Here is a 25,405-nt window from a genome sequence, read left to right as displayed (position 1 = left end):
CTATTACGTACCCACACATCAAGATGGGTGCCTCCGATATGTCTAGCTAGTGTGAACTTGGCCCTTTGGATAGGACGGTTAAGGAGCTATAAATAGAACCTTGAAAACATTTGTAAGCATCATTGTGTGATCACGACACTTGGACTCTAGGCTCTTAATAGCTTGTAGCCTACTGGCGAAGCCTCTAGCAAAAAGCCTTGCATCCCATATTGGTGTGGGCTTGGTGGGATGCCAGGCTTTGTGCTAGAGCCTTCACCAGTAGGCTACAAGCTATCAAGCTCGAGGAGTGAGCCCGCATTGGCTCTGAATGCCCATTCTGTAACAGACTTAAGACACCCCAAGTCGAGAATCTAGTATGACACGCGAGAAAATCACTTAAAAACCACTATACAACTTTAATCACAATTCAATTGAGTCGACACGGCCCGGCGTAGTTCCGTGCCCAGAGAGATTGGCCCCAAAGACTAGCGCCCCTTTTGGTATTTATTTTTGTATTAATGCTTGAGCAAAGTTACAAGGCCCGAGGGTCTCCTCTGCCCTGCTCATCAGCCAGATTGAGCCAGAGAGTGGCCTTGGTTTTCAATTTAAAGGCCCCAAGGGCTCTACAAAAGTAGTACATGAAAAGCTTGAAACTCAAAAGCATCAAGTGTCAAAGCTTGGCCCAAGCTACCAACGCGTTTTGCGGCGGATCTTGCGGAAATCTGTACGCATGTGCCACATCAACACTGTCCGCAAATTCCGAGATTTCCGTACCATACTGCCACGTCAAGAGTCCACGCAACCTGGGCTTTTATTTTTCCTAGCATCCCCTAGGGCGGACGAGACCCCCAAAGTTGGAATCTTGTACACTTCCACTGAAGTTCGCATGCCACATCATCACTTTGTGACACCTTCTTTATGTTGTGCCGTTCTCTATGTTGTGAGTTTGGCTTGTGTTATGTCATAGACGTAAGATGGATCTAGCGAGGGATTAACATAGGTATCATTGCGATCCTCATCCGACTTACGCAATTGAACACCTATCTGCAAAATACGATTAGAAAGACATAACGGGACTGCCATTTTGCTTGAGGCCTCTCCAATCCTCTTTCACCCGATCAAGGTTCTACGATGGCATAAAACGAGCCTCTAAGCTTGTCTTAGGAGTCAGCCCAATGGTAAGACTGTAGTGCGTCATCCGCGGCATGCTCAAGATGTTCAGCCAATTGTGCTTCTTGCCAGGCTTGATACCAATTAATGGCATAACCCGACAAATACATGGCCATAGTCAAAACTTTACTATTACCGTAATTCTTGTTGGTCGCAAACTAAGCATTAAATTGATGCAACCAAGAATAAATCACAGAAGCATCCATCTTACCATCATACTTACTAAAAGTCAACTTCTCTGGAGGAGAATCGCGCTCGCTACTCCTGCTTCCTCTGCTCGCCATCCCCCCCCCCCCCCCCCCCCCCTCTTTTCGCGCTGCCTTGCAGCAACGTGTTGCTCCCGCCCTCACGTCCTGCTGCCCTCAACCTGCACTGTTCGCTGCCCCTCCCCATTGCCCCCCCCCCCCCCCCCCCCCCCCCCCCCCCCCCCGGGTCACATGCACATCTAACCCTATGTGCATGTTGACAAGCTATCTCATGTCTAGGGTTCAGGTTAGCCTAGGAAGTGTTCTAGCACCCTTGTGAGCCTGTGCGCAGGCCATGTATGTCCAAGCACTTAAAGTAGTTGCATATCCTCTGATTGCACAACCCAATATCACCCAACATTTGCATTGTCCAAGCAGTACACCCAAATTCCATCACAGTTTGGGGGCAGTTCAATTGCAGGCATTTTTATGATTTTATTTATTTAATTTATCCATTTCCAAGGTCGTGGGGTTGTAGGGGGGACTCCTCGAGCCAACCAGATGAACATTTATAAGCAAAGGGGGGGCGCTCACTACAGGCAGAAGAGACAGCAGAAGAAGTTCACAACTTGCAGTGCTTCTCCTCAGCAGACCGGCAGAGAGCCTAGCGTTTTTACCAACAAGACACCTAGCGTTTTGAAATCTCCTAGATCAGCCAACGTTTTCAAATCCAGCACTTGGCCTTTTTGCAGCCTAGCGTTTTGCAAACTTGCAGAATTGCCTAGTGTTTTCAGTCTCCAGCATTCCAACCCAGTAAAACTAGCATTCCAACCCAGTAAAACTTGCTGGTGTTTTTGGTTTCCAGCCATTGACACTTGCAAATCATCCCATAGCTTCGCCGATCTCACCCTTCCCATAGCAGATCCGCATCATCCCTTCAGTTCAGCCAACGTTTTCCAAATCAGCCAGCAGATTTCAGATTTCAACATATCAGCCCTTAAGTTTTCAGTTTTCAGCCCGTCCTCGTTGTCGCCATCATCATCGACAAGTCCATTGCATCTAGACCATTGTACCAGATTTGTGCAATCTATAGCATAGACCCCTCTCGCCATAGAGAGGGGGGCCCTTGGAGGAGGGTTTGAGAACCGCATGGTGTCGTATTCTTCTCTCTCTCTCTCTCTCTCTCTCTCTCTCTCTCTCTCTCTCTCTCTCTCTCTCTCTCTCTCTCTCTCTCTCTCTCTCTCTCTGCACTTTCATTCATAATAACATTCACTTTCTTTGTAATCATTGCACTTGCACTCACACTTACACTTTGCCCCATGTGCGGCAAAGTTTTGTGCTTTCGTTCATCTAATTTGGGTCGGTCCCCACGCAATGTGGTACCAGTTCTGCTTTCATCTTTCCTTTTCTTCCGCACTCGGCTGCTGCTCTATAACTCTCAAGTTTATCTTCTTGTAGTCTTCTTTTCAAGAGTTCTTGTCCATCTCTTTCTGCGAGTACAAGTTCCGCTTTTTTGCACCCGTTTGTCCTTTCGGCTTTCCTCCCGACCTGAGAGGAGAAGCAATGGCCATACGCCATTTCGAGTAAATCTTATCCATCAGGTGATGCTTCAAGTGTTTCGCAAGTCTTGGGTCTATGGAGTACTTGATCAATCTTTTTACAGATGTGTCAACCTGCAGTTGACATTTGTACTCCGCTCTGGTAAAATTTTCTGTCACAAACCTTTTTATCCTTTTTATTTCTTCTTGGCTGACTCAGGAGTACGAAAGAGATATACGAACTGTTTGGAATCATCTTCGGATGACCAAGGGAGATTCTTTGGATGCTTATTGCGAGAGATTTTGGAACTCTTTTCTACCAGCATCTTCATTTACGAAGGTCTTGTTTAATGAACAGATTGAGCGGTTTTGCTGCGGACTTCCTACAGAGATCCGAGAATACTGCTTGGAACAAGGTTGCATTCTTTTGAAGAATTGATGGGTCATGTGGAACGGGGTTTTTGCGATACATTCGGGAACTTTGACTTACCCGCGGATGAGATCTTGACTCAAAGAACCCAACAAACCTTTCACAATGAAAGTAGAAAAGAGAACCCAACAGACCTTTCACAATGGAAGTAGAAAGAGAAACAGTTCCCAAAACAAAGAAAAGAATGATACACGTCCCCGACAGACTCTTAGAGGAAGGGTTATCTATCTCAAAGAGGGGAAGTGTTTTGGATGCGGGGAACATGGGCACATCTCCGCAAAGTGCCCCAAAAAGGCACAGCAAGAACAGCCTGCAGACAGCAGCAGAGGAATGTGGCAAAAAAGGCAGATGAAAACAGAACTCGTACCACATTGCATGGGGCCCGAACCGAATCGGATGAATGCAAGTACAAACTTTGCCGCATCTAGGGCAAAGTGAAAGATGTAAAGACTTGGACACTCCAAGTCAAGAATCGACCACGACAGCACCAAATAACCACTTCAAAACGGTTCACAATTCACAATAGCTTCACACTGGCCCGACGGAGTTCCATGCCTAGAGATATTGGCCCCAAAGACTGGCGCCCCTTTCGGTATTTCTTTTTGTATTAATCTGAGTTCAAGTACAAGAGTGCGGTTGCGTCTCACTCTCAGACTCTGCGTCCAGATGCTCTGAGAAGTGAGAGACCAACTTCACTTATAAAGAGTTACAAGGGTTGCCAAAAGCAGAGCCCCAAAAGCTGAAAATCAAAAGCCCTCTTTTACAATAAAGCAAGAGTTCTTTCTTTCTCTTTCACTTATACTTTAAAAGAAATAAAGCAAGTCAATTTTAGCCTTCTAAAGCAATTTCAATAAAACTCCAGCGTAGCCAAAAAGCAAGACCAAAAACTGGCGCAAAAACTGCCTTGCTATTGGAAATCTCGTCGCAGATCGCGGGCTGCCACGTCATCATGGCTGCGCATTTTCCGGGATCTTCCCCTGCTGCCTTTAGGGTTAGGGTTAGGGTTAGGGTTTCTGCAGTTTAGGATTTTTGGCAACAAAATTAGGGTTTGCAGGTTTTAGGGTTAGGGTTTCCAAAATTAGGGTTTGCAGGTTTTTAGGGTTTTTGCAAACGGGTAGCCACGTCATCACTTTGTGACATACCCCCCTCTTGAAAGCATTGTCATCGCCCTAGCCTGCAAAACAAACAGAGGCCATAACCCGTCTTAGTAGACACTGACTGTTAGTACCTACGCACTAGGAACACACATCTAGCACATGTACCGATCGACAGTCACATCACAGGACGTCACTCGACATTCATTCGGATCTTAGACCATGATTTATTGGCAATGTAGCTAGCAATCGCATCTAGATCCAGTCGGGACATCATCGATGCCCGATTGACTAACCCCTATTGCAACCATGTCTATTCGAGATCAAGTAGACCAAAATGCTACAGTCATTTCGTCTATCAGTTCCTGCACTTAAAAAGAAGTCAAGAACAAATCAATATCATATTCAAGAATTCCATTTCATAAAGTCATACAGCAGAATACTGTCAGCTCTCAGTATCCCTGAAGCTCAAAGAGACATCAGTGACTCTAGTATCAAAATCGAGGCATCTGTTGACAAAGGAGCGGAGTAACTCCCCTCTTGTGCATCCCACTGCACCAGATCTCCGACCAAGCTGTATTCTGGGTTCCATTTGGAGTAGACTATGCTAAACCAAAAGCTTCGAGGTAAAGTTTCACAATCTAAGGAGTATCTGCTAGGTCCTCCTCCATCCACTTCGCATCCAATGCAGAATAGTTCTTGAACTTAACCAAGAACCGCCTCGGACTTTACCTTTATTCTTCGTGTCCTTATGTGCCAAAATCTGTTCAGGAACAAGGATCTCCTCGTTTTCTTCCACTTTGGGTTGCTTATCAGGCTCCCCATCGTCAGGCACATCACCTTTAAAAGGTTTCAAGAGACTCACATGAAATGCATTGTGAATCCTCCAAGTGTCGGGCAGTTTCAGTCGGAAGGAGACATCATTGATCTTTTTGGAGATCTGAAAAGGTCCGTAGTATCTCATACTAAGCTTTGGAAAAAGCCTCTCCTTTCCCTTCTTCTTTCTCAGGCGTGCCCTCTCAAAACGTAAGAGCACCAAATCATCCTCCTTCAATTTCAAATCGCAACGATGGCGATCCGCTGCCTTTTTCTGTCGTTCTTGAGATTTTGCAAAGCCTCGCGGACCTTGGCAAAAGCCGTGTCTAAGTCGCGCGTATACTCATCCACTTCAAAAATCTTATCTTTCGTGCTTAGGAAGGGTGGAACCTTCGCAACACCTTCAACAATCTCAAATGGCGCCTTCCCCGCTGAAGAGTGTATCGTGTTATCGTAGGCAAATTCCACCAAAGGTAGATACTTTTCCCATTGAGTCTTCTAATCCGAGATATAAGACTTCAATAAATCTAAAACCACTGAATTGGCAATCTAAGATTGCCCGTCAGTCTGCGAGTGGAACGATGACGAGAACTGCAACCGCGTGCCAATGTTCTCCCAAATTGCCTTCCAAAACAAACTCGTAAATCTGGGGTCCCTGTCGGAGATAATCGTCTTAGGCATGCCATGTTATCCGAAGATCTGGGTCACAAACAGTCTCGCTAAGTGATCCGGCTTGACTGTTTTCTTCACTGGAATGAAATGAGCCTGCTTGCTAAATCTGTCAATAACAGTCCAGATACCATCGTGACCACTCTGTGTTCTCGGGAGATCAAAAATAAAATCCATTGCAATACTTTCCCAGGGGCGGGTGGGTATGGGCAAAGGCTGTAACAATCCCTGTGCTTTATGCCTGTCAAACTTGACCTTCTGGCATACCAAGCAACTGCGCACAAACTCTTCCACATCCTTCTTAAGTCTCTGCCAAAAGAAGTATCTCTCTATCCCTTTCATGGTGGTAGTAATGCCGCGGTGACCCGAAAAAGGTGGACAGTGGCATTTAATCGTAACCTTTTCCCTCAACGGCTGTGTAATGCACAACATGGTTTTTCTCATCAAGTAGCCATCCCGAATGGAATATCTCGCTACTGTCTCCCCATCCCGTATCCGTGTGAAAACGTCTGCAAAATTTGTATTTGTGGCATATTGGTCGACCATATCCTCGAAGCTCCTATGATGTATCGCGAAATAGCCAGAACCAACGGCATCCGAGACAAAGCATCTGCCACCACATTCTTCTGTCCCTGTACATGGACAATCTGGAAGCGAAACTGTGACAAGATGTTCGCCTACCGCATCTGCTTTTCTGATAGCTGCTTCTGTGACAAGAAGTAGCACAAACTCTGATGGTCTGTAAAGACAATAAAATCCGCTCCAAGTAGGTAGTGCCGCCACTGAGTAAGAGCATGGATAACCACCAAAAGCTCTTTCTCATAAATCTATGCTGTCATTTCCGGCGTTGAGAACAATCGGCTCTCGTAAGCAATGACATGGCCTTCTTGCATTAAGACCGCACCCAGACTACAACGACAAGAATCACAATATAACCACTTCAAAACAGTTCACAGTTCACAATAGATTCACACTCGCCCGGTGGAGTTCCGTTCCTAGAGATATTGGCCCCAAAGACTGGCGCCCCTTTCGGTTTTTTTTTTGTATTAATCTGAGTTCAAGTACAAGAGTGCGGTTGGGTCTCACTCTCAGACTCTGCGTCCATATGCTCTGAGAAGTGAGAGACCAACTTCACTTATAAAGAGTTACAAGGTTGCCAAAAGCAGAGCCCCAAAAGTTGAAAATCAAAAGCCCTCTTTTTAGAATAAAGCAGGAGTTCTTTCTTTCTCTTTCACTTATACTTTAAAAGAAATAAAGCAAGTCAACTTTAGCCTTCTAAAGCAATTTCAATAAAACTCTAGCATGGCCAAAAAGCAAAACCAACAGCTGGCACAAAAACTGCCCTGCTGTTGGAAATCTCGCCGCAAATCACGGGCTACCACATCATCATGGCTGCGCATTTTCCGGGATCTTCCCCTGCTGCCTTTAGGGTTAGAGTTGAGGTTTCTACAGTTTAGGGTTTTTGGCAGCAGAATTAGGGTTTGCAGGTTTTAGGGTTAGGGTTTCCAAAATTAGGGTTTGCAGGTTTTTAGGGTTTCTGGAGACGGGTAGCCACGTCATCACTTTGTGACAAAGAACAGGAAGCCCTCATTTTCTTTGATGGAGGAGCCAAGGCCAACTTCTTTTCACTTGAATTGGCGGCTCGATTTGGGATTACGCCTGACAGGCTGAGGTCAGAGGCGGAGGTAGTTCTAGCGGCACCCGGACGGGATGATGCCATTACACCGATCATTGGCAAACTTCGTTTGCAATGTCAGGGGTGTTTAGGGCACGAGGACTTCTACGTAATGCCCTTGGGAGGTTGTGACGTCCTCCTCGAAATCCCTTGGTACCATACGAATAATGCCGTGGTTGACTCTCAAGCTGAGAAAGCGACTTTGACAAATGAAGGGCACAAAGATTGTACTTGATGAAATTCAGCTCCTTTCCTCAATTTTCTAGAGAGATTTGAATGATGATTGTGTTTTGACCTAGAAAAAGAACGTCAAGATTTTCTCCACACTCATGCCGATTGCTTTTGTAAGGGCCTGCCAGGCTAGTTGCCACCAGCTCGTCCTGAGGATCATACCATTGATCTGATACCTGGAAGCACACCACCGAACCGACCACCTTACAATGTGAGTCGAGCCCAGAATGAAGAGATTATGAACCAAGCGAAAGACCTCTTGGAAAAGGGTCTTATCCAACCGAGTACTTCACCTTACTGCTCTCCGGTGTTGTTGGTTTTGAAGAAAGACGATCTTGGAGATTGTGCATCGATTATAGAGCTCTCAATCAAATCACCATCAAGAACAAATTTCCGATTCCTAGGATCGAGGATATTCTTGACCGACTACAGGGATCCTCGTGTTTCAGCAGGATCGATTAGAAAAGCGGATATCATGAGATCCGAATCACGGCGGGAGATATCTACAAGACAGCTTTTCATACGACCTTCGGTTTATTCGAGTTTCTGGTGATGCCTTTTGGGCTTACCAATGCTCTAGCGACCTTTGTCCGTCTAACCAAATGATGGACAAGATTTTCAGAGAGTACAGATCTTTTGTGGGCACTTTCTTTGATGACATTATTGTCTTCTCCAAGGATGAGGCAAAACATAGAGAATATCTGCTACAGGTCTTTTAGGCATTACGAGATCACAAGTTGGTGATTAATCCAAAGAAAAGTGATTTTTTCCTACCCGAGATACACTTTTTGGGACATCGTCTAGCAGCAGGAGTGCAGATGGACCCGGCCAAGATAGAGACTATCCGTGATTGGCCCAATTTGAAGAATGTCCATAAAGTTAGAAGCTTCTTGGGCTTATCTTCTTACTACCAGCGGTTCCTTAGAAAGTTTGCAGAGGTTGCTTCCCCTTTGCATATCTTGACACAGAAAAGAGTCCCTTTCTTGTGGGGACCCACAGAGGTGACTGCCTTTCAGACATTGAAAGAGAAATTGACTATAGGACCAGTTTTGACTTTGTCGGGTTTGCAGAAGTCATGTGAAGTATATTGTGATGCTTGTGGTCATAGTCTGGGTGCAGTCTTAATGCAAGAAGGCCATGTCATTGCCTATGAGAGCCGATTGTTTTCAAGGCCGGAATTGACAACACAGATATAAGAGGAAGAGCTTTTGGCGGTTATCCATGTTCTTACTCAGTGGCGACATTACCTACTCGGAGCCGATTTTTACGGTCTTCACAGATCATCAGAGTTTACGCTACTTCTTCTCACAAAAGCAGCTATCGAAAAAACAGATGCGGTGGGCAAACATCTTGTCACAATTTCACTTCCAGATTGTCCATGTGCAGGGACAGAAGAATTTGGTAGCAGATGCTTTGTCCCGGAAGCCGTTGGTTCTCGCTATTTCCGCGATACATCATAGGAGCTTCAAGGATATGGTCGATCAGTATGCCATAGATACAGATTTTGCAGATATTTTCACTCGGATACGGAATCGGGAGGTAGTAGCGGGATATTCCATTCGCAATGGCTACTTGATGAAGAAATTGATGTTGTGCGTTACACAGCCGTTGAGGGAAAAGGTTTTAACCGAATGCCACTGTCCACCATTTACGGGTCACCGCGGCATTGCTACCACTTTAAAAGGTGTGGAGAGATACTTCTTTTGGCCGAGACTCAAGGAGGACGTGGATGATTTTGTACGCAGTTGCTTGGTATTCCAGAAGGTCAAGTTTGACAGGCATAAAGCACAGGGATTGTTAAAGCCTTTACCCATACCCACCCACCCTTAGGAAAGTATTGCAATGGATTTCATTTTTTATCTCCCCAGAACACAAAGTGGGCACGATGGTATCTGGACTGTTATTGTCAGATTTAGCAAGCAAGCTCATTTCATTCCAGTGAAGAAAACAGTTGAGCCGGATCACTTAGCGAGACTGTTTGTGGTCCAAATCTTCAGATTACATGGCATGCCTGAGACAATTGTCCCCAACAGAGACCCCAGATTCACGAGTTTGTTTTGGAAGGCTATTTGGGAGAACATTGGCACGCGGTTGCTGCTCTCGTCATCTTTCCACCCGCAGACAGATGAGCAATCTGAGATTGCAAATTCAGTCGTACTGGATTTGTTGAAGTCTTCTTCGTTGGATCAGAAAACTACATGGGAAAGGTTTTTTTTTACCTTGGTGCAATATGCCTACAATAACACGATCAACTCTTTGATGGGGAAGGCGCCATTTGAGATTATTAAAGGTGCTACGAAGGTTCCACCCTTCCTAAGCACGAAAAATTAGATTTTCTTTTGAAGCCGACAAGTTCACGAGGGACTTGGACTTGGTCCGAAAGGCTTTGGAGAAATCTCCGCAAAGACAGAAAAAAGGCAACAGATCGACATCGTCGCAATTTGAAATTAAAGGAGAACGATTGGGTGCTCTTACATTTTGAGAAGGCACTCCTGAGAACCAAAAAGGGAAAGGAGCAGTTTTTTTTCCAAAGCTCAGCATGAGATGCTATGGACCTTTCCGGATTTCCGAAAAGATAAATGATGTCTCCTTTAGATTGAAGCTGCCCGATACTTGGAGGATTCACAATGCTTTTCATTTGAGTCTCCGAAAGCCTTTTAAAGGCGATGTGCCCGATGATAGGCAGCCAGATGAGCAACCCGAAGTGGAGGAAAACGAGGAGATACTCGTTCCAGAATAGATTTTGGCACATAAAGATAGTAAGGTAAAAGGTAAAATGATAAGGCGGTTCTTGGTTAAATTCAAGAACTATCCCGCATTGGATGAGAAGTGGATGGAGCAGGAGGACCTGGCAGATACTCCTCAGATTGTGAACCTTTACCTTGAAGCATTTGGTTTAGCATAGTCTATTCCAAATTGAGCTTCGAAATCAGCTGGGCGCAGCAGGTATGCACAAGAGGGGAGTCGCTCCACTCCTTTGTCAACAGATTGCCCCGATTTTTGATACTAAAGTCACTGATGTCTCTTTTGAGTTTCAGGGATACTATGAGCTGGCAGTATTCTGCTGTATGACTTTATGAACTGGAATCCCGATACTGATTTGTACTTGACTTGTTTAAGTGCAGGAACTAATAGACGAAATGACTGCACCATTTCAGTCTGAAAGATCTTGATAGACATGACTGCAATAATGATTAGTTAATCGGGCATCTATGAGGTCCCGAGTGGATCTAGATGTGATTGCTAAATACGTTTCCGATTAATCATGGTCTGAGATCCGAATGAATTTTGAATGTGATTTGTCATATGATGTCCTGTGATGTGACTGTCGATTGGTACATGTGCTAGATGTGTTTTCCTAGTGCGTCGGTACTAACAGTCAGTGTCAGCTAAGACAATTTATGGCCTCGTCTGTTTTGCAGGCGTAATCGAGGGCGATTACAATGCTTTCAAGAGGGGGGTATGTCACAAACCGGCGACGTGGCGTGGCCATTGGGCAACAGATACACAACACACCCGGGCTGGCCAAAAAATAGGTTCCGGAAATCTCGCTGATTTGTTGACATAGCCTGTACGGAAACCAATGATTTGCGGCGCCATTTTCGCTGACAGCAGGCAGATGTAGCTGAGCGTACGGACCTCCGTGATTTGCGGGATTGTACGACAACATCTTTTTGCGCTGGGAAAAAAAAGAACAGTTAAAAATCCTACGCAAATTGCTGAGAAGCTTTTGGGGAGCATTGCTTTATTTTAAGTGGTTTTTAAATCAGGCTTTTGATTTTGAAGCTTTTGGGGCTCTGCTTTTAGCATCCCATGTAACCTTTATAAGAAACCCAAGGGCGCTCCCTCTGCAGAGCATCTGGACGCAGAGTCTGAGAGCGAGCACTCGCGGGAGTTGTACCTTGCTCGAAGATTAATATAAAAAGAAATACCGAAAGGGGCGCCAATCTTTGGGGCCAATACGGAACTCCGTCGGGCCATGTCGAATCAATTGTAAACTGTTTTGAAGTGAATTTGTGCCCTACCTACTTTCCAACAGAAGTCACTTAAAAATAATAAGTGAAAAATGTCAAAAATAGGTAAATTAGGCTAAATGCACTGGAAAATTCCCCTGAAGGATACTGATGGGAATGCTTATGATCATGCTGTGTGCAACCGGAGGATATGCATCTAATCTAAGTGTCTGGTCATGCACGGTCTGTGAACAGACTCACAAAAGTGCCAAATCACTTCTAAATCTAGACTGAGTGGATTGATTGAACCCTTGTCGTGCTGTAGCTTGTCCACGGACACATAGGGTTGGATGTGTCACGTGACATGTAATGTTTATAAGGAGCCCTTGGGGCCTCACTCTGCAGAGCATCTGGATGCAGAGTGAGTGCAGAGGTCCCTCGGGAGCAGTACTATGCAATTATTAATGAAAAAGAAATACTGAAAGGGACGCCAGACTTTGGGGCCAATACCTCTGGGCACGGAACTACGCCCGGCCGTGTCGACTCTCTCTCTGTCTATTAAAGTTCAATGGTTATGAAGTCTCTGGTCGTGTGTTGCTATTGATTTCTCGCTTGGAGTGTCTAGTCCTGTTACAGTGGTATCAAAGCACAAAAAGATTCTTCTTCTATGAAGGATCTGATCATTTTTGCAGCACATGCAGGTTTTTGTGAAAGGATCTTCGTGTCCCGACCCTGGACTTATTAGCCACTCCACCCTTACGTCATCGTGGTGTCCTATAGGGCATAAGCCATAAAGAATTCCAGATTACTCATGGGTTCTCGTGGAGAATTTGACAAAGATAACACCTCTCAGTGGGAAGGCAAAGAAAAGTTGAAAATCTGGCGCGGGAATTGAAGAAAAGAATGAAGATTTGGACAGATTCTTGGTGGAAAATGTAACAAACTTGGACACTCCAAGTCAAGATTCTGGGAAAAATCCGACAGAATTTGACTAGCACTAATGGGCAGAAGAGGCAGCAAGAGCTCCATCGCTCAAAAGGCAACTTCTCAGCAAGAACCCTTGGTGGCGATTTCCCTCCAAGCAATAGAATTCCTTTTCTAGCGTTTTTCATAAACCTCAGCCATAGGCGATTTCTTCAGCAAATACCCGTGGCCCAGACAGTCCCAGTCCTAGCGTTTTTCCTCCAAGAAGATTTGCAACCCTTGCGTTTTGGAGAGCTCTAGCGTTTTCCATATCTGCAGCCTTAGCGTTTTCAGCATGTCAGAATCGCCCTCAACCATGGCGATTTTCAGCAGGTAAAGATCATCAGTTTTCAGCCCTAAGAACCATCAGATTTCAGCAGATAAGCACCGACAATTTTCAGCCATAACGACCAGCAAGGGCAGCGTTTTCTCCTGCGTTTTCAGCCGCAGCAGATTTCAGCCCATTAGCGTTTTTGCACAACAAATAAAGAGTAGCAGATTTCAGCCCTTAGATCGGTCTCGCCATCCCCGTCGTCGTCATTGATCTAGCATTGTCTTGCATCAGTCACATGCATTCAGTTTGTACCAGTTTGTGCAATCAATAGTAGACCACTCTCGCCGACGAGAGTGGGGCCTTCGGAGGAGGGTTTTACAACGTCTCTGGTGTCGTATTTCTCTTCTCTCTCTATCTCTCAATCTCATACACTTTCACGCACAGTGTCCATTCACTTTGTTTGTGATCATTGCACTCTCTCATTAAGAACGGAAGGCTCTACCTTCCATAAGAACAAAAGGAACCTTGATCACAGTTCGGAGCACTCATCTTGAGCAAAGCGCAAACATTCATTCCGTTGCACCTAACATTGGTATCGGAGCTTTGGCAGTGTTCTGTATCACTCAAGGAAAGAATCACAAGAATTTTTCTTGCTTGTTGCGGTCACACGAACCCAAGTTCGCTTGGGCGTGTCGATTCCTAATCGTGTTTTTGAAGAGTGACAAGAAACCCAAGAAAGAAGGGCTTGTCCAACCCCCCTTGTGCCTCTTTTCACTCATTGAGAGCGGACCGTGCACTTAGCGGCCCGCCAATCAACGTGAGGTGGGAAAAAGCAACCTTGGTGTGAGCGCAAGGCCGCGAAGCGGTGCGCCCGCGGAAAAGAGTAGAACTCAGGTGAAGAGAAGATCCTTCTCTAAAACAAATTGCAAGTGAAAGAAGAAACTCAAGAACCCAAGAACCAAGACCCCCAAGAACCCAAGTTCCTCGTGAACTTAAGAACCCAAGACCACAAGAACCCACGACTTCAGAATGGTCATCACTCGAAGCGGAACGGATACTTCGCTTGGAGGTGATGCGCATGAGAGAGGCGAAGAAGAATTTTCCCCACCAGTAGGTTTTTCCAACCCTCCCCCTTCCCCATCTACGTCAAGGATTGCACTAACTCCTATGGAGGCTATCGACAAGATGGTGATGGACATGAAGTTAGAACGCGAAGCAAGACACGCAGAAAGAAAAGCAAAAATGGATCGCAGACACGCAAAAAGCAAAGCAGAAAGACAAGCAGTCAAAGCAAGACAAGAACCTAACGACCGACACATGCAAGAGTTCTTGCGACTCTTATCTCAAGTGAAGGCACAGATGCAAGAGATTCAGGAGACAAACAAAGACTCTCTCAGTCTCTTCTTCTCCCAAGCATGACACACAGAATTTGCATGATGATTTGAATGACAATGATTTGCACGATGATTTGAATGACAATGATATGCATGATGATTTGGATGTTAATGATGAGCATGATGATTTGCATGATCAAGATGTGATTTCTCACAAGCATGATGAGTTGCATGAAGATGATGTGATTGTTCACAAGGATGATGTGTTAGTTGATGCTTTTTCTAGCGAAGCTAACCTCGTTGCAGATTCGATCAATCACGAAGGATCGATCTTGGCTCTCGAGCCGAGGTCCAAAGCACCCCCTCAGGAAGAACCAATCTTGGCTCTCGAGCCTAGGTCCACAGAACCCTCACAGGAAGTACGCACGAGTGTTTCATTCGTGATCGTTTCCTGTATTTTAGTCAGTGTCTTTATGTGATCCCTTTTCCTAGGCATGAAATATTGTACGTTGAGCACGTTCCACTCATGAATGAGCACGAATGTATGCGGATTGTTCATGAAAAGCTGAAAAGTATGTATGTAAGGAAGTCACATTCCATGTCTCTTCCTTGGCATGACACATTTGTAGAAAGCGTACATGAAAGTATGAGCACCAAGCATGGGCATTTCCGTTGCAAATTGTCATAGTTGATTGCTTTAGATCATAAGAGAAAGATTCGATCTCATTGTTTGCGTGTGTGTGGTGAACGGTTTGGCACTCCGTCTAATTGTTCATCTACATTGCATGCACAATCTTTGAGGAAGACAAGAATTTTCCAATCACTTTACATGGAATAGGTATGTTCATGGTTTTGTGTTGGAAATGGTTTTAGGAATTTTCAGCCATGAAGATTCTTGAAGAAAGAAGCATGACTAAAGACGAAGTTGAAGCATTGAAAGAGCCACAGGAGACTTTGTGTCGCTTTCGGCGCGGCCCAAAGAAGCAAGCGTCGCAGACCTTTATGAAGTTCAAGTACCGTACGACCAACACATCAGAGTGGGCCGGCGAAGAGTCCCTTCCAGGATTCCGGATGCTATTGGCGATCTCCCTCGACGCCATACAGTTCGATACCAGTACCTCACTTTGAAAAGGAGGGGATGTCACGTGACACATCCAACCCTATGTGTCCATGGACAAGCTACAGCACGACAAGGGTTCAGTCAGTCCAGTCAATCTAGATTTAGAAGTGATCTAGCACTTTTATAAGTCTGTTCGCAGACCGTGCATGACCAGACACTTAAATTAGATGCATATCCTCCGGTTGCACACAGCATGATCATAAGCATTCGCATCAGAATCCTTCAGGGGAATTTTCCAGTGCATTTAGCCTATTTTTGACATTTTTCACTTATTATTTTTAAGTGACTTTTGTTGGAAAGTAGGTAGGGCAAAATGAGTAAGTTTGTATATAAGCAAACCTAGACTAGCACTAATGGGCAGAAGAGGCAGCAGGAGCTCCATCGCTCAACAGGCAACTTCTCAGCAAGAATCCTTGGTGGCGATTTCCCTCCAAGCAAAAGAATCCCTTTCCTAGCGTTTTTCATAAACCTCAGCCATAGGCGATTTCTTCAGCAAATACTCGTCGCCCAGACAGTCCCAGCCCTAGCGTTTTTCCTCCAAGAAGAGTTGCAGCCCTGGCGTTTTTGGAGAGCTCTAGCGTTTTCCAGATCTGCAGCCTTAGCGTTTTCAGCATGTCAAATCGCCCTCAACCATGGCGATTTTCAGCACGTAAAGATCATCAGTTTTCAGCCCTAAGAACCATCAGATTTCAGCAGATAAGCACCGACAGTTTTCAGCCATAAAGACCAGCAAGGGCAGCGTTTTCTCCTGCGTTTTCAGCCGCAGCAGATTTCAGCCCATTAGCGTTTTTGGATAGCAGATAAAGAGTAGCAGATTTCAGCCCTTAGATCGGTCTCACCATCCCCATCGTCGTCGTCGATCTAGCCTTGACTTGCATCAGTCACATGCATTCAGTTTGTACCAATTTGTGCAATCAATAGTAGACCACTCTCGCCGACGAGAGTGGGGCCTTCGGAGGAGGGTTTTACAACATCTCCGGTGTCGTATTTCTCTTCTCTCTCTATCTCTCAGTCTCATACACTTTCACGCACAGTGTCCATTCACTTTGTTTGTGATCATTACACTCTCATTAAGAACGGAAGGCTCTACCTTCCATAAGAACAAAAGGAACCTTGAGCACAGTTCGGAGCACTCATCTTGAGCAAAGCGCAAACATTCATTCCGCTGCACCTAACATTACAAGGGATGCCAAAAGCAGAGCCCCAAAAGCTCGTAACTCAAAAGCATTCAACCCAAAAAGAAACTGGTTCCAAAAACTGCCAAAAAGCAGCCAACACAATTCACGAAAATCCATACAGTCTACCACGTCAGCATGTCAGCGCAATAAGCCGACGACTGTGCTACAGCCACGTCAACAATCCGTACAGTGGCCACGTCAGCAATCCGTACAGTGCCATGTCAGCAGTATGTCCACGTCAACAACCACGTCATCCGTTCTGTCCATAGGGTCCTGCCACGTCATCATTTTGTGACATTATCTGTCACTCTTCAAAAACGCAAGTTAGAGAGATCGACACACCCAAGTGGTCTTGGGTTACGTGCAATCTCAAACAAGCAAAAATTTCTCTGTGGTTCTCTATGGCCCTTTTCTTGAATGATGATACTGAACACTACCAAAGAGCCCTAATACCAATGTAATGTGCAACGGAAGTGAATGATGGTGTATGCTTAAGATGAGTGCTCAGTGCGTACTCAAGGTTCCTTTTTCTGAATGAGAGAGAGTTCCTTTTGCTTCATCAGAGTTGTGTAATCCACTGTAACAGGGAACGGCACAACCCATACATTCCGAAACGGCGTTCCGGACAAGTCCCGTTCTCGAAACGGAGTCGGGAACGGAATGACGTTCTGAAACGGGGGGGAACGTGAGGCAGAACAACGGATCGCGGGGCGGAATGGACAAAAGTAGGCATTTGGGGGCATATTTGGGGCTGTTAAGAAGACATATTTGGGACAGGTTTGGGGGCAAATTTGGGGGTAGTTTTGGGGTTGTTTAGGAGTTGATTTGGGACTAAGTTGAATGGAAGTAGTTGAAGTCTTACTTTAGTCGATCGTTCCGACCCCGTTCCCGTCCCGTTCCGGACCCTACCATTCCCATTCCCGTTCCCCGTTCCCATTCCACATAACTATGGTGCAATCGACTAGAGAGAAAAGAGAGTGATGATGTGAGTGAAGGTTCTGTGAGTGATAGAGAGAGAAGACTGACACCAGATGAGATCCCAAACACCCTCCAAGGGCCCCCTCTCTATCTCTAGAGAGGTATTTGCTTTAGATTACATGTAATAAACTGCTTAAACCCTAACCCTAAAATCAAAAACCCTAATTTTGCCCAAAACCCTAATTCTGCTGAAACCCTAACCCTAAAATCAAAAACCCTAATTATATATGAAACCCTAATTCTGCTAAAACCCTAACCCTAAAATCAAAAACCCTAACCCTAACCCTAATTTGCTGACGTGGCAGGCTGACACATGGCCAGTTGTACGGACACAAGCGCGATTTACTAAAAGCTGGCAGCTTTTGGTATTGCTTTTTGGACCAAAAGCTTTTGAGTTTTGAAGGCTTTTCACTGTAATTGCTTTCTAGGCCAAGGGCCTTTAAATATGAGGTTAGGGCTCATTCTCTGGCATGCTTCCTGGAGAAGGTGCAGAGTCTGGAGTACCAGCTTGTACTGTGTTGATGCAATATAAAGAAATACCGAAAGGGGCGCCAAGGTTTGGGGCCAATACCCTCTGGGGTGGAATTCAGCCACTCCGTGTCGCGTGTCGTCTCTCTCTCTCTCTCAATTCAGTTGTTATTGAAGTGTTATAAGTATGTTCAGTCTGTTCTTTTCTATTGGCACGTGGTGCCCGTCTTGTGACATTACACAACTGCTAATACATGCTGAGATGCTTGATGGGTTTGTTATAAGTATGTTCAGTCTGTTCTTTTCTATTGGCATGTGGTGCCCGTCTTGTGACATTACACAACTGCTAATACATGCTGAGATGCTTGATGGGTACTTGCGGTAAATGCTAGGTGCGGCGAGGCTAAGGCTCGATACTGAAAGCGCTAGGGAACTCAGGCTGAACTCGGCAATTTTCTGGTAATAAAGGCTGAAATCTGCTATGGCTGAAAACGTTAGGGCTGGTCTTGATCCACGATGATGGTGTTGCTGAAAACACTAAAGAATGCTGGCTGGAAACGCTAAAGGATGCTGGCTGGAAACGCTTGCGATGAGGGGCTGGAAAAGTTGGCAATGAGGTACTGAAGATGTTGGCGATGAGGTGCTGGAAAACGCTAGTACTTCTAGTTGAAAGCATTGATACTACAAGTCCTTGTGTTGCGGGTTCTGTAGGTACTTCTCTTCTTGCCTAGAAGTGACCCCCTTAGGGTCGCTTATAAAGGCATTCAAAAACTGGGTCGGGCAATACTATTTTGCCCCCACAATCTTCTGAAAATGATGCAAAATGTCACTTATTAATCAGTTGAGGACCTACTAATAAGAGGTGCTTCGTATGCAGTTTAACCTAGGCTTGGTGCTATTGGTGCTGTATGGAACACTCCCCATTGCCTACACCTAGCAGACACTGGTTGTGATGTCACAAACTGCTGACGTGTCAAAGCCCTGAAGAAGGGAGCCAACTTGCAAATGTGGGCCGAGGGGCCTAAACCCTAAGTGAAGAGGCAGAGCAGCAGAAGATGAAGCAGGACCATCACACACACACACACACAACAGATACGCGTTGGTTTCTTGACGTGGCACACCTGTACGAACATTCCGAAAATTTTGTTGACAGCTGACGTGCCAGAACTGTACGGATTTCCGCTTTTTTACATTGGCAGTGCTGACGTGGTAGGACTGTACGGATTTCCGTGATTTACGCTGGCATTGCTTTTGGACCATAAGCTTTTGAGTTTTGAAGGCTTTTCATTGTAACTGCTTTTCAAGCCAAGGGGCTCTAAATATGAGGTTAGGGCTCATTCTCTGTCATGCTTCCTGGAGAAGGTGCAGAGTCTGGAGTACCAGCTTGTACTGTGTTGATGCAATATAAAGAAATACCGAAAGGGGCGCCAAGGTTTGGGTCCAATACTCTCTGGGGTGGAATTCCGCCACTCCGTGTCGTCTCTCTCTCTCTATCTCAATTCAATTGTTATTGAACTGCTAAAAAGTCTATTCAGTCTGTTCTTTTCTATTGGCACGTGGTGCCCGTCTTGTTACAGTGGTATCAGAGCATCAGGCATGTGCTTTTCTGAAAGCATACCGGTCCTACCAAAGAGGAGACAGAGCAACATCGCACTTCCAAAGTTCATTGGAAATTTTGGCTTCGTGCTCCAACCCCGGACTCACTAGAAACTCCCACCCTTACTACATCGCGCATCGGGCGCGCTCCCGTCTTCACCGCTCATGTCTTACAATAAGCCATTAAGATCAATTGCAAGAGAAGGATCCAAGATTTGTTTCAAGTCACTGTTTTTCTCAAAAGCAATGCCATGCAGATGTTGATGTCTACAGCTACCAAGCCGCACACTCCAAGGACTTGGCAAGCTTTTAAGAAAAATTTTGCCCGAAGTTATATGGTTTCTGACATCTTCCTTCAGAGTGCAACTTCTGGCAGAGTGGGGTATCCTGAAATGCTTGCCATGGAAACCCTAGCAGATTATAACTTGAAATTTCTCAACATCTCCGAGTAGATGTCTCTTCACAAGCAGATGACCTTGGAGGTCCAGTGCGATTGCTATTTTGGGATTACCATCGCCGCCAAAGAAACACTGTTTGTCCAAGAGCTGATGGACCATGCTGTGCTCGGCTACGAGCTATGGAATGAACCTAACCCTAATCTTTTGGTGCAGGTTTCAAAATGAAAAGTCAATCGACTTTTCGAGCTCGACTGATATCGAGATTGCTTTTTAAGTTTTGAAATCTGTTTGAGAACTTGTTTGGTGATCCTGTTTGGAATTTGTTTGAAATGGATGGTATCTGTTTTGAACCTGTCTTGGTGCCGATTTGAATTGTTTGACTCTGGTTGTAATACTCGTTTCAATGATTGGTGACTTTACTCCCGGGTGAAGTAGTGAGAAATGATGTTTGAGAATGCTTGTTCATACTAATGGCCCGGACCCTTGTGGTTAATTGCGGGGGGAGTATTGAATGATTGTAAAGTGTTGTTTTTACTCATGGCCCGGACCCTTGTGGTTATTTACGAGGAGAGTATTGTTGTTGTGACTCCCGGCCCGGACCTGATGGTTATGCGGGAGGAGTATTAAGAAGTATGAGCAATGGTTACTCTCAGCACCTCCAAACGACGCAGGCTGCGGTCTGGGGGACACTCGGTTGTAAAAGGCCTCTATATCTCATGGCCCGAACCTTTTTAGGTTATTTGCGGGAGGAGTGATGAGGGAGTCGTTGAACAGCTCATGGCCCGGACCTGGATGGTTATTTGCGAAGGGAGTGTTCATCGGCGGCTTTATGTTTCTATGTCTTGTAAAATACATATGTGAGCATTTGTGTTGCATTGTGATGTGCCAACCACTGAATATTCCTAATTGGATGAGATTGCCTGGGTATGTAATTTTAGTGAATCAAGACACCCACGGAAGATCAGTACGGTCTGGGTGTGATGGCTAATTTTACTACATCGGAATATCAAGAGTTCCAATCTGGACGAAAGAAGAAGCTAACTCCTTGATCAAAAGAGCCGAAAGGAGAAGCTAATTCCTCAACAAAAAGAGCAAACTGATTGTCCCTCGGAATGCCCCTCGGAAATTTTTGTGCTAACTTATGTTGTTTTGCAGATATGCTATAATCGCGGACGATTACTCTCTTTCAAGAAGGGGAGATGTCACAAACTGCTAACGTGTCAAAGCCCTGAAGAAGGGAGCATAGCAGCTACGGTACGGGACAAGACGTTTAACACGCGATGTACAATACGCGTACTAGACATATTTTTGAGAATCAAAAATAAAATACGTCGACTTTTTTAAATATGATACTTTAGTAAGAACAAATGAAGTGGTTCATGGACCTCCTCAATGACTCTTCAATATTTAACCATAACATACATAAACAAGCACCATGAAGCTCTAAAATACAATTGATCAACTAGAAAAAGACATACGTTTTGAGCGAAAAAACGTTAGAATAGAAAATGTTATGAGACGTATTGTACGTTTCAATACGGGACCTCGTGTATTCTAAATAAAATACGCGTATTTTAGCTGCTATGGAAGGGAGCCAACTTGCAAATGTGGGCCGAGGGGCCTAAACCCTAAGTGAAGAGGCAGAGCAGCAGAAGATGAAGCAGGACCATCACACACACACAAAAGATACGCACCGGTTTGCTGACGTGGCACACCTGCACAGATAGTAAGAAAATTCTGCTGACTGTTGATGTGGCAACATTGTACGGATTTCCGCTTTTTACGTTGGCAGTGTTGACGTGGCAACACTGTACGGATTTCCGTGATTTACGTTGGCAGCTTTTTGGTATTGCTTTTGGACCAGAAGCTTTTGAGTTTTGAAGGCTTTTCACTGTAATTGCTTTTCAAGCCAAGGGCCTTTAAATATGAGGTTAGGGCTCATTCTCTGCCATGCTTCCTAAAGAAGGTGCAGAGTCTGGAGTACCAGCTTGTACTGTGTTGATGCAATATAAAGAAATACCGAAAGGGGCGCCAAGGTTTGGGGCCAATACTCTCTTCTGGGGTGGAATTCCGCCACTCCATGTCGCGTGTCGTCTCTCTCTCTCTCTCAATTCAGTTGTTATTGAAGTGCTAAAAGTCTATTCAGTCTATTCTTTTCTATTGGCACGTAGTGCCCGTCTTGTGACATGTGCTCATGTGCAATCAGAGGGTATGCAACTACTCTGAAGTGCCTGGACATGCACGTCCTGCGTACAGGCTCACAAGGGTGCCTGAACACTTCCTAGGTTGTCCTAAATCCTAGAAATACGAATTAGCTTGTCCACATGCACATAGGGGTAGAAGTGCATGTGACAAGATCTCGATCTTTGTGTATTCGATGATGATCTCCGTTCATGATGAGGAGATTATGCCTTAATGGTAATTCAAGGCATAACGATAAAAACGGGAACACGCGATGCACAATGGACTAAGGGTGGAAGTGGCTAATATCTATAGGCAACAGGTATAAGTCCACGACAGGCACACGAAACTTCTTTGTCCTTTTTTTTTAATCTGAGAGAGATTCCTTGAGTTCTTGGTTCTGCTTGGGTTCTTGATTCTTCCCTTGAGTTCGCGAAGCCAAAGCACGTCCAGAGCTCTAATACCAATGTCAAGTGCAATGGAAGGGTTTAAGGATTTTAACTCGGATCTAGAACTTCGCACAAACACAAGGTTACTTTACTTCACTTAAGAGAATTGAACTAAACCCAATGGAAGAGATTTAATTACTTGCACAAATGTGGATACAATTGCTAAATGCTGAATACCGAGTGTTATGCTAATGTTGACGCAAAATCGCTAGGGCTAATCTCTAACCCTCTCCTGTGAATGCGAATGCAGAAGAGGGTCAGGAATCCTATCTCCAACTCCTTCCATATCCGCATAAGAGGTAAGCAGATCTTGGTACTCAAGATGTGGATCTTTGTGTATTGATGACAATCTTCGTTCATGCTGAGGAGATTATGCCTTCATGGTAATTCAAGACATAATACAAGAGCGCGCCCGATGCACAATGGACTAAGGGGTGGAAGTGGCTAATATCTATAGGCAACAGGTACTAGTCCACGACGGGGACACAAAACTTCTTTGTTTGTTTAAAAAAAATGAGAGAGATTCTTTAGGTTCTTGGTTCAGCTTGGGTTCTTGGTTCTTTCCTTGCATTTGCTAAGCCAAAGCACATCCAGAGCTCTGATACCAATGTCGGGTGCAACAGAAGGGTTTAGGGATTTTAACTCAGATCTAAAACTTTGCACAAACACAAGGTTACTTTACTGCACTTGAGAGAACTAAAATAAACACAATGAAAGAGATTTAATTACTTGCACAAATGTTGATACAATAGCTAAATAATGAATACTAAGTGCTATGCTGATGCTGAGGCAAATTCGCTAGGGCTGATCTGCTCATTTGGGTACTTGTTACTAAGTACTTGGTAGTATTGATCTTCTGATGCTCCAAATGGATATGCTTAGTGATTGTTCACTGCAAGTGAGGGAATGCAACTATGACCTGATCATGCCCATTCTTCTAGAGGGTTACAAGGTGCCAAGCTAGAATCTAAGCTAACTAAGATTGATGTTAACCTGCAGCAGTAGATTATGCACATGGCTCAAGTACAATGCACACGTGACAGCTCCCAAACCACTCCGCCAATGGTAAAGGCAGTATCACTCAGCCAAAGTGCCATACCAAAGCCCTTCAAAACAAAAGATCTTTGGTTCTTTGAGTATACAGCAATTAGCAGAAGTACTTGTCAAAATGTAGCACAACAATTCACATACCCTTACAAAAAGTTAAAACAAAGTAAAACAAGAAGCCTAACCATGACAGCATACCACACGCTGATTGTGGGAATTTATGGTATTGACATAGTATCTTCTGATCGACTGACAAGTAGCAGCCAGACCTCATAGATGGTCAAGATAAAAGTGTCTTCTGGAAATGAGAAACAAGGATGGTCTTGGAAGGCCATCCTTCATGCCACATCTTTAAGTAATTGTCAGATTCAGAAAAAGAAATCCAAGCCTAAGGAAGCCCAAAGTCATGGATCTTCTCTACGCTGCCAGAAGTCCAAGAGCAGCGGTACCAAGGACAAAAAGATAAGGCCCCAGAAAAAAAGAAACACAGAACCTAAGATTTGCATGTGGCGAGGACAACCGTCGGTCGATTGGTTGTCCATATACTTCAGCGCAATATTCTCCCAAAAGGCCCTCTGAGCCCACAATGAAAAATTTTCTGCAAAGACTGGAAGGCCATAGTACCCTCTGAAAGCTAAGGTACTAATTTTCTCAGCATGCAATCGTACTGTCTGGGATAATACCCTCGGAAAAGTAAGGTAGAACATTGTCTCAGCATGCAATGCATCACAGGCGACGCAACCTATTGTAAGAGACACTCCCCTCTGTCTCTTGACATGCGATCACAGTGCAATAGAGGCAGCCCCGTTCTTACTTCCTCAAATTAGTCATATGTCTAGCTACTTTAATAACCCTTCAAAGACAAGTACAAAATAAATAATTTTGAAGCCATAGCCAGTTCGAGGTAGAAATCATTTTCAGCTCGATTGCATGAAGAAAAATGAAAACAGAGTGATAAAAGGAAGCACAGGTCGATCAGCAGGGGGCAGGGGAAGATGTTGAAAAATTGAGCGAAAACATGTGCAACCGACCTATGGAGTCTTCTGTGGCAGGATTCACGACTGGAAGGCGATTTCCACGCGATGACTCTCGCCACTCACCACCAATGAAGAGCTGGCGTAGAGGAACCTGAGGAGGGTTGATGGCCATGGCGCTCTCTCTCTCTCTCTCTCTCTCTCTCTCTCTGTGTGTGTGTGCGCGCGCGAATACGTGAGTGCCGTCACCTATAGTGCAGCCTCTGTTCTGTCAAGTGTAAATGTTTTTTTGCCTGATGTATATCCCACGAGTGCGGGACCCGATGTATCACACTTGGCAGGGAGTGCTTTAGAGCTGCGTCCCCCCTAGCGGTTGGAACTTGAAGACATGTGGTAGCTCCATTCATGTGACTTAAGCGCTTTGAGATGATCCCAGGGTTCTCCGTGATTAAAATTGGTTTGGAGCTTTTGGAGGGGTTTCGGAGCATAAGCAGAGCCCCTCTACGAACTGTACATCCTCTGTGAGACCATGAATCTACGTGCTTGTAGAGCATGGGAACCCCTGCATGAGCTATGTGAGACGCAGCTCTTAGGTAGGTACAAACGACAATGACTGAAGGGGGTCTCCTTTAACTATCATCTGTGTGCTACAGTTTACACAACGCGACAATAGTGAGCAATTGGCTCACACAGATCACGTGGCTT

The 25,405-nt window shown here is 45.0% G+C and overlaps 1 protein-coding gene across 1 annotated transcript in view; it reads right to left on the bottom strand.

Moving 5' to 3' along the window:
• The window catches only part of LOC147423507 (aminoaldehyde dehydrogenase ALDH10A9, peroxisomal-like), a 56,961-nt gene extending 31,987 nt beyond the window's left edge, over positions 1–24,974 (bottom strand). Inside the window, exon 1 of the mRNA XM_086502345.1 lies at positions 24,758–24,974. Within this exon, the coding sequence (XP_086358471.1) occupies positions 24,758–24,875 (118 nt within the window). The 5' untranslated portion in view covers positions 24,876–24,974. The remainder of the gene's footprint in view (positions 1–24,757) is intronic.
• Between the last annotated feature and the right edge of the window lie 431 nt (positions 24,975–25,405).

The sequence above is a fragment of the Adiantum capillus-veneris genome, chromosome 26 (genome assembly GCF_014529385.1).
Source record: "Adiantum capillus-veneris isolate H3 chromosome 26, ASM1452938v2, whole genome shotgun sequence".
Lineage (NCBI taxonomy): Eukaryota > Viridiplantae > Streptophyta > Polypodiopsida > Polypodiales > Pteridaceae > Adiantum > Adiantum capillus-veneris.
The sequence above is the reverse complement of the archived record's forward strand: the minus strand, read 5'-3'. Positions and strand labels throughout refer to the sequence as shown.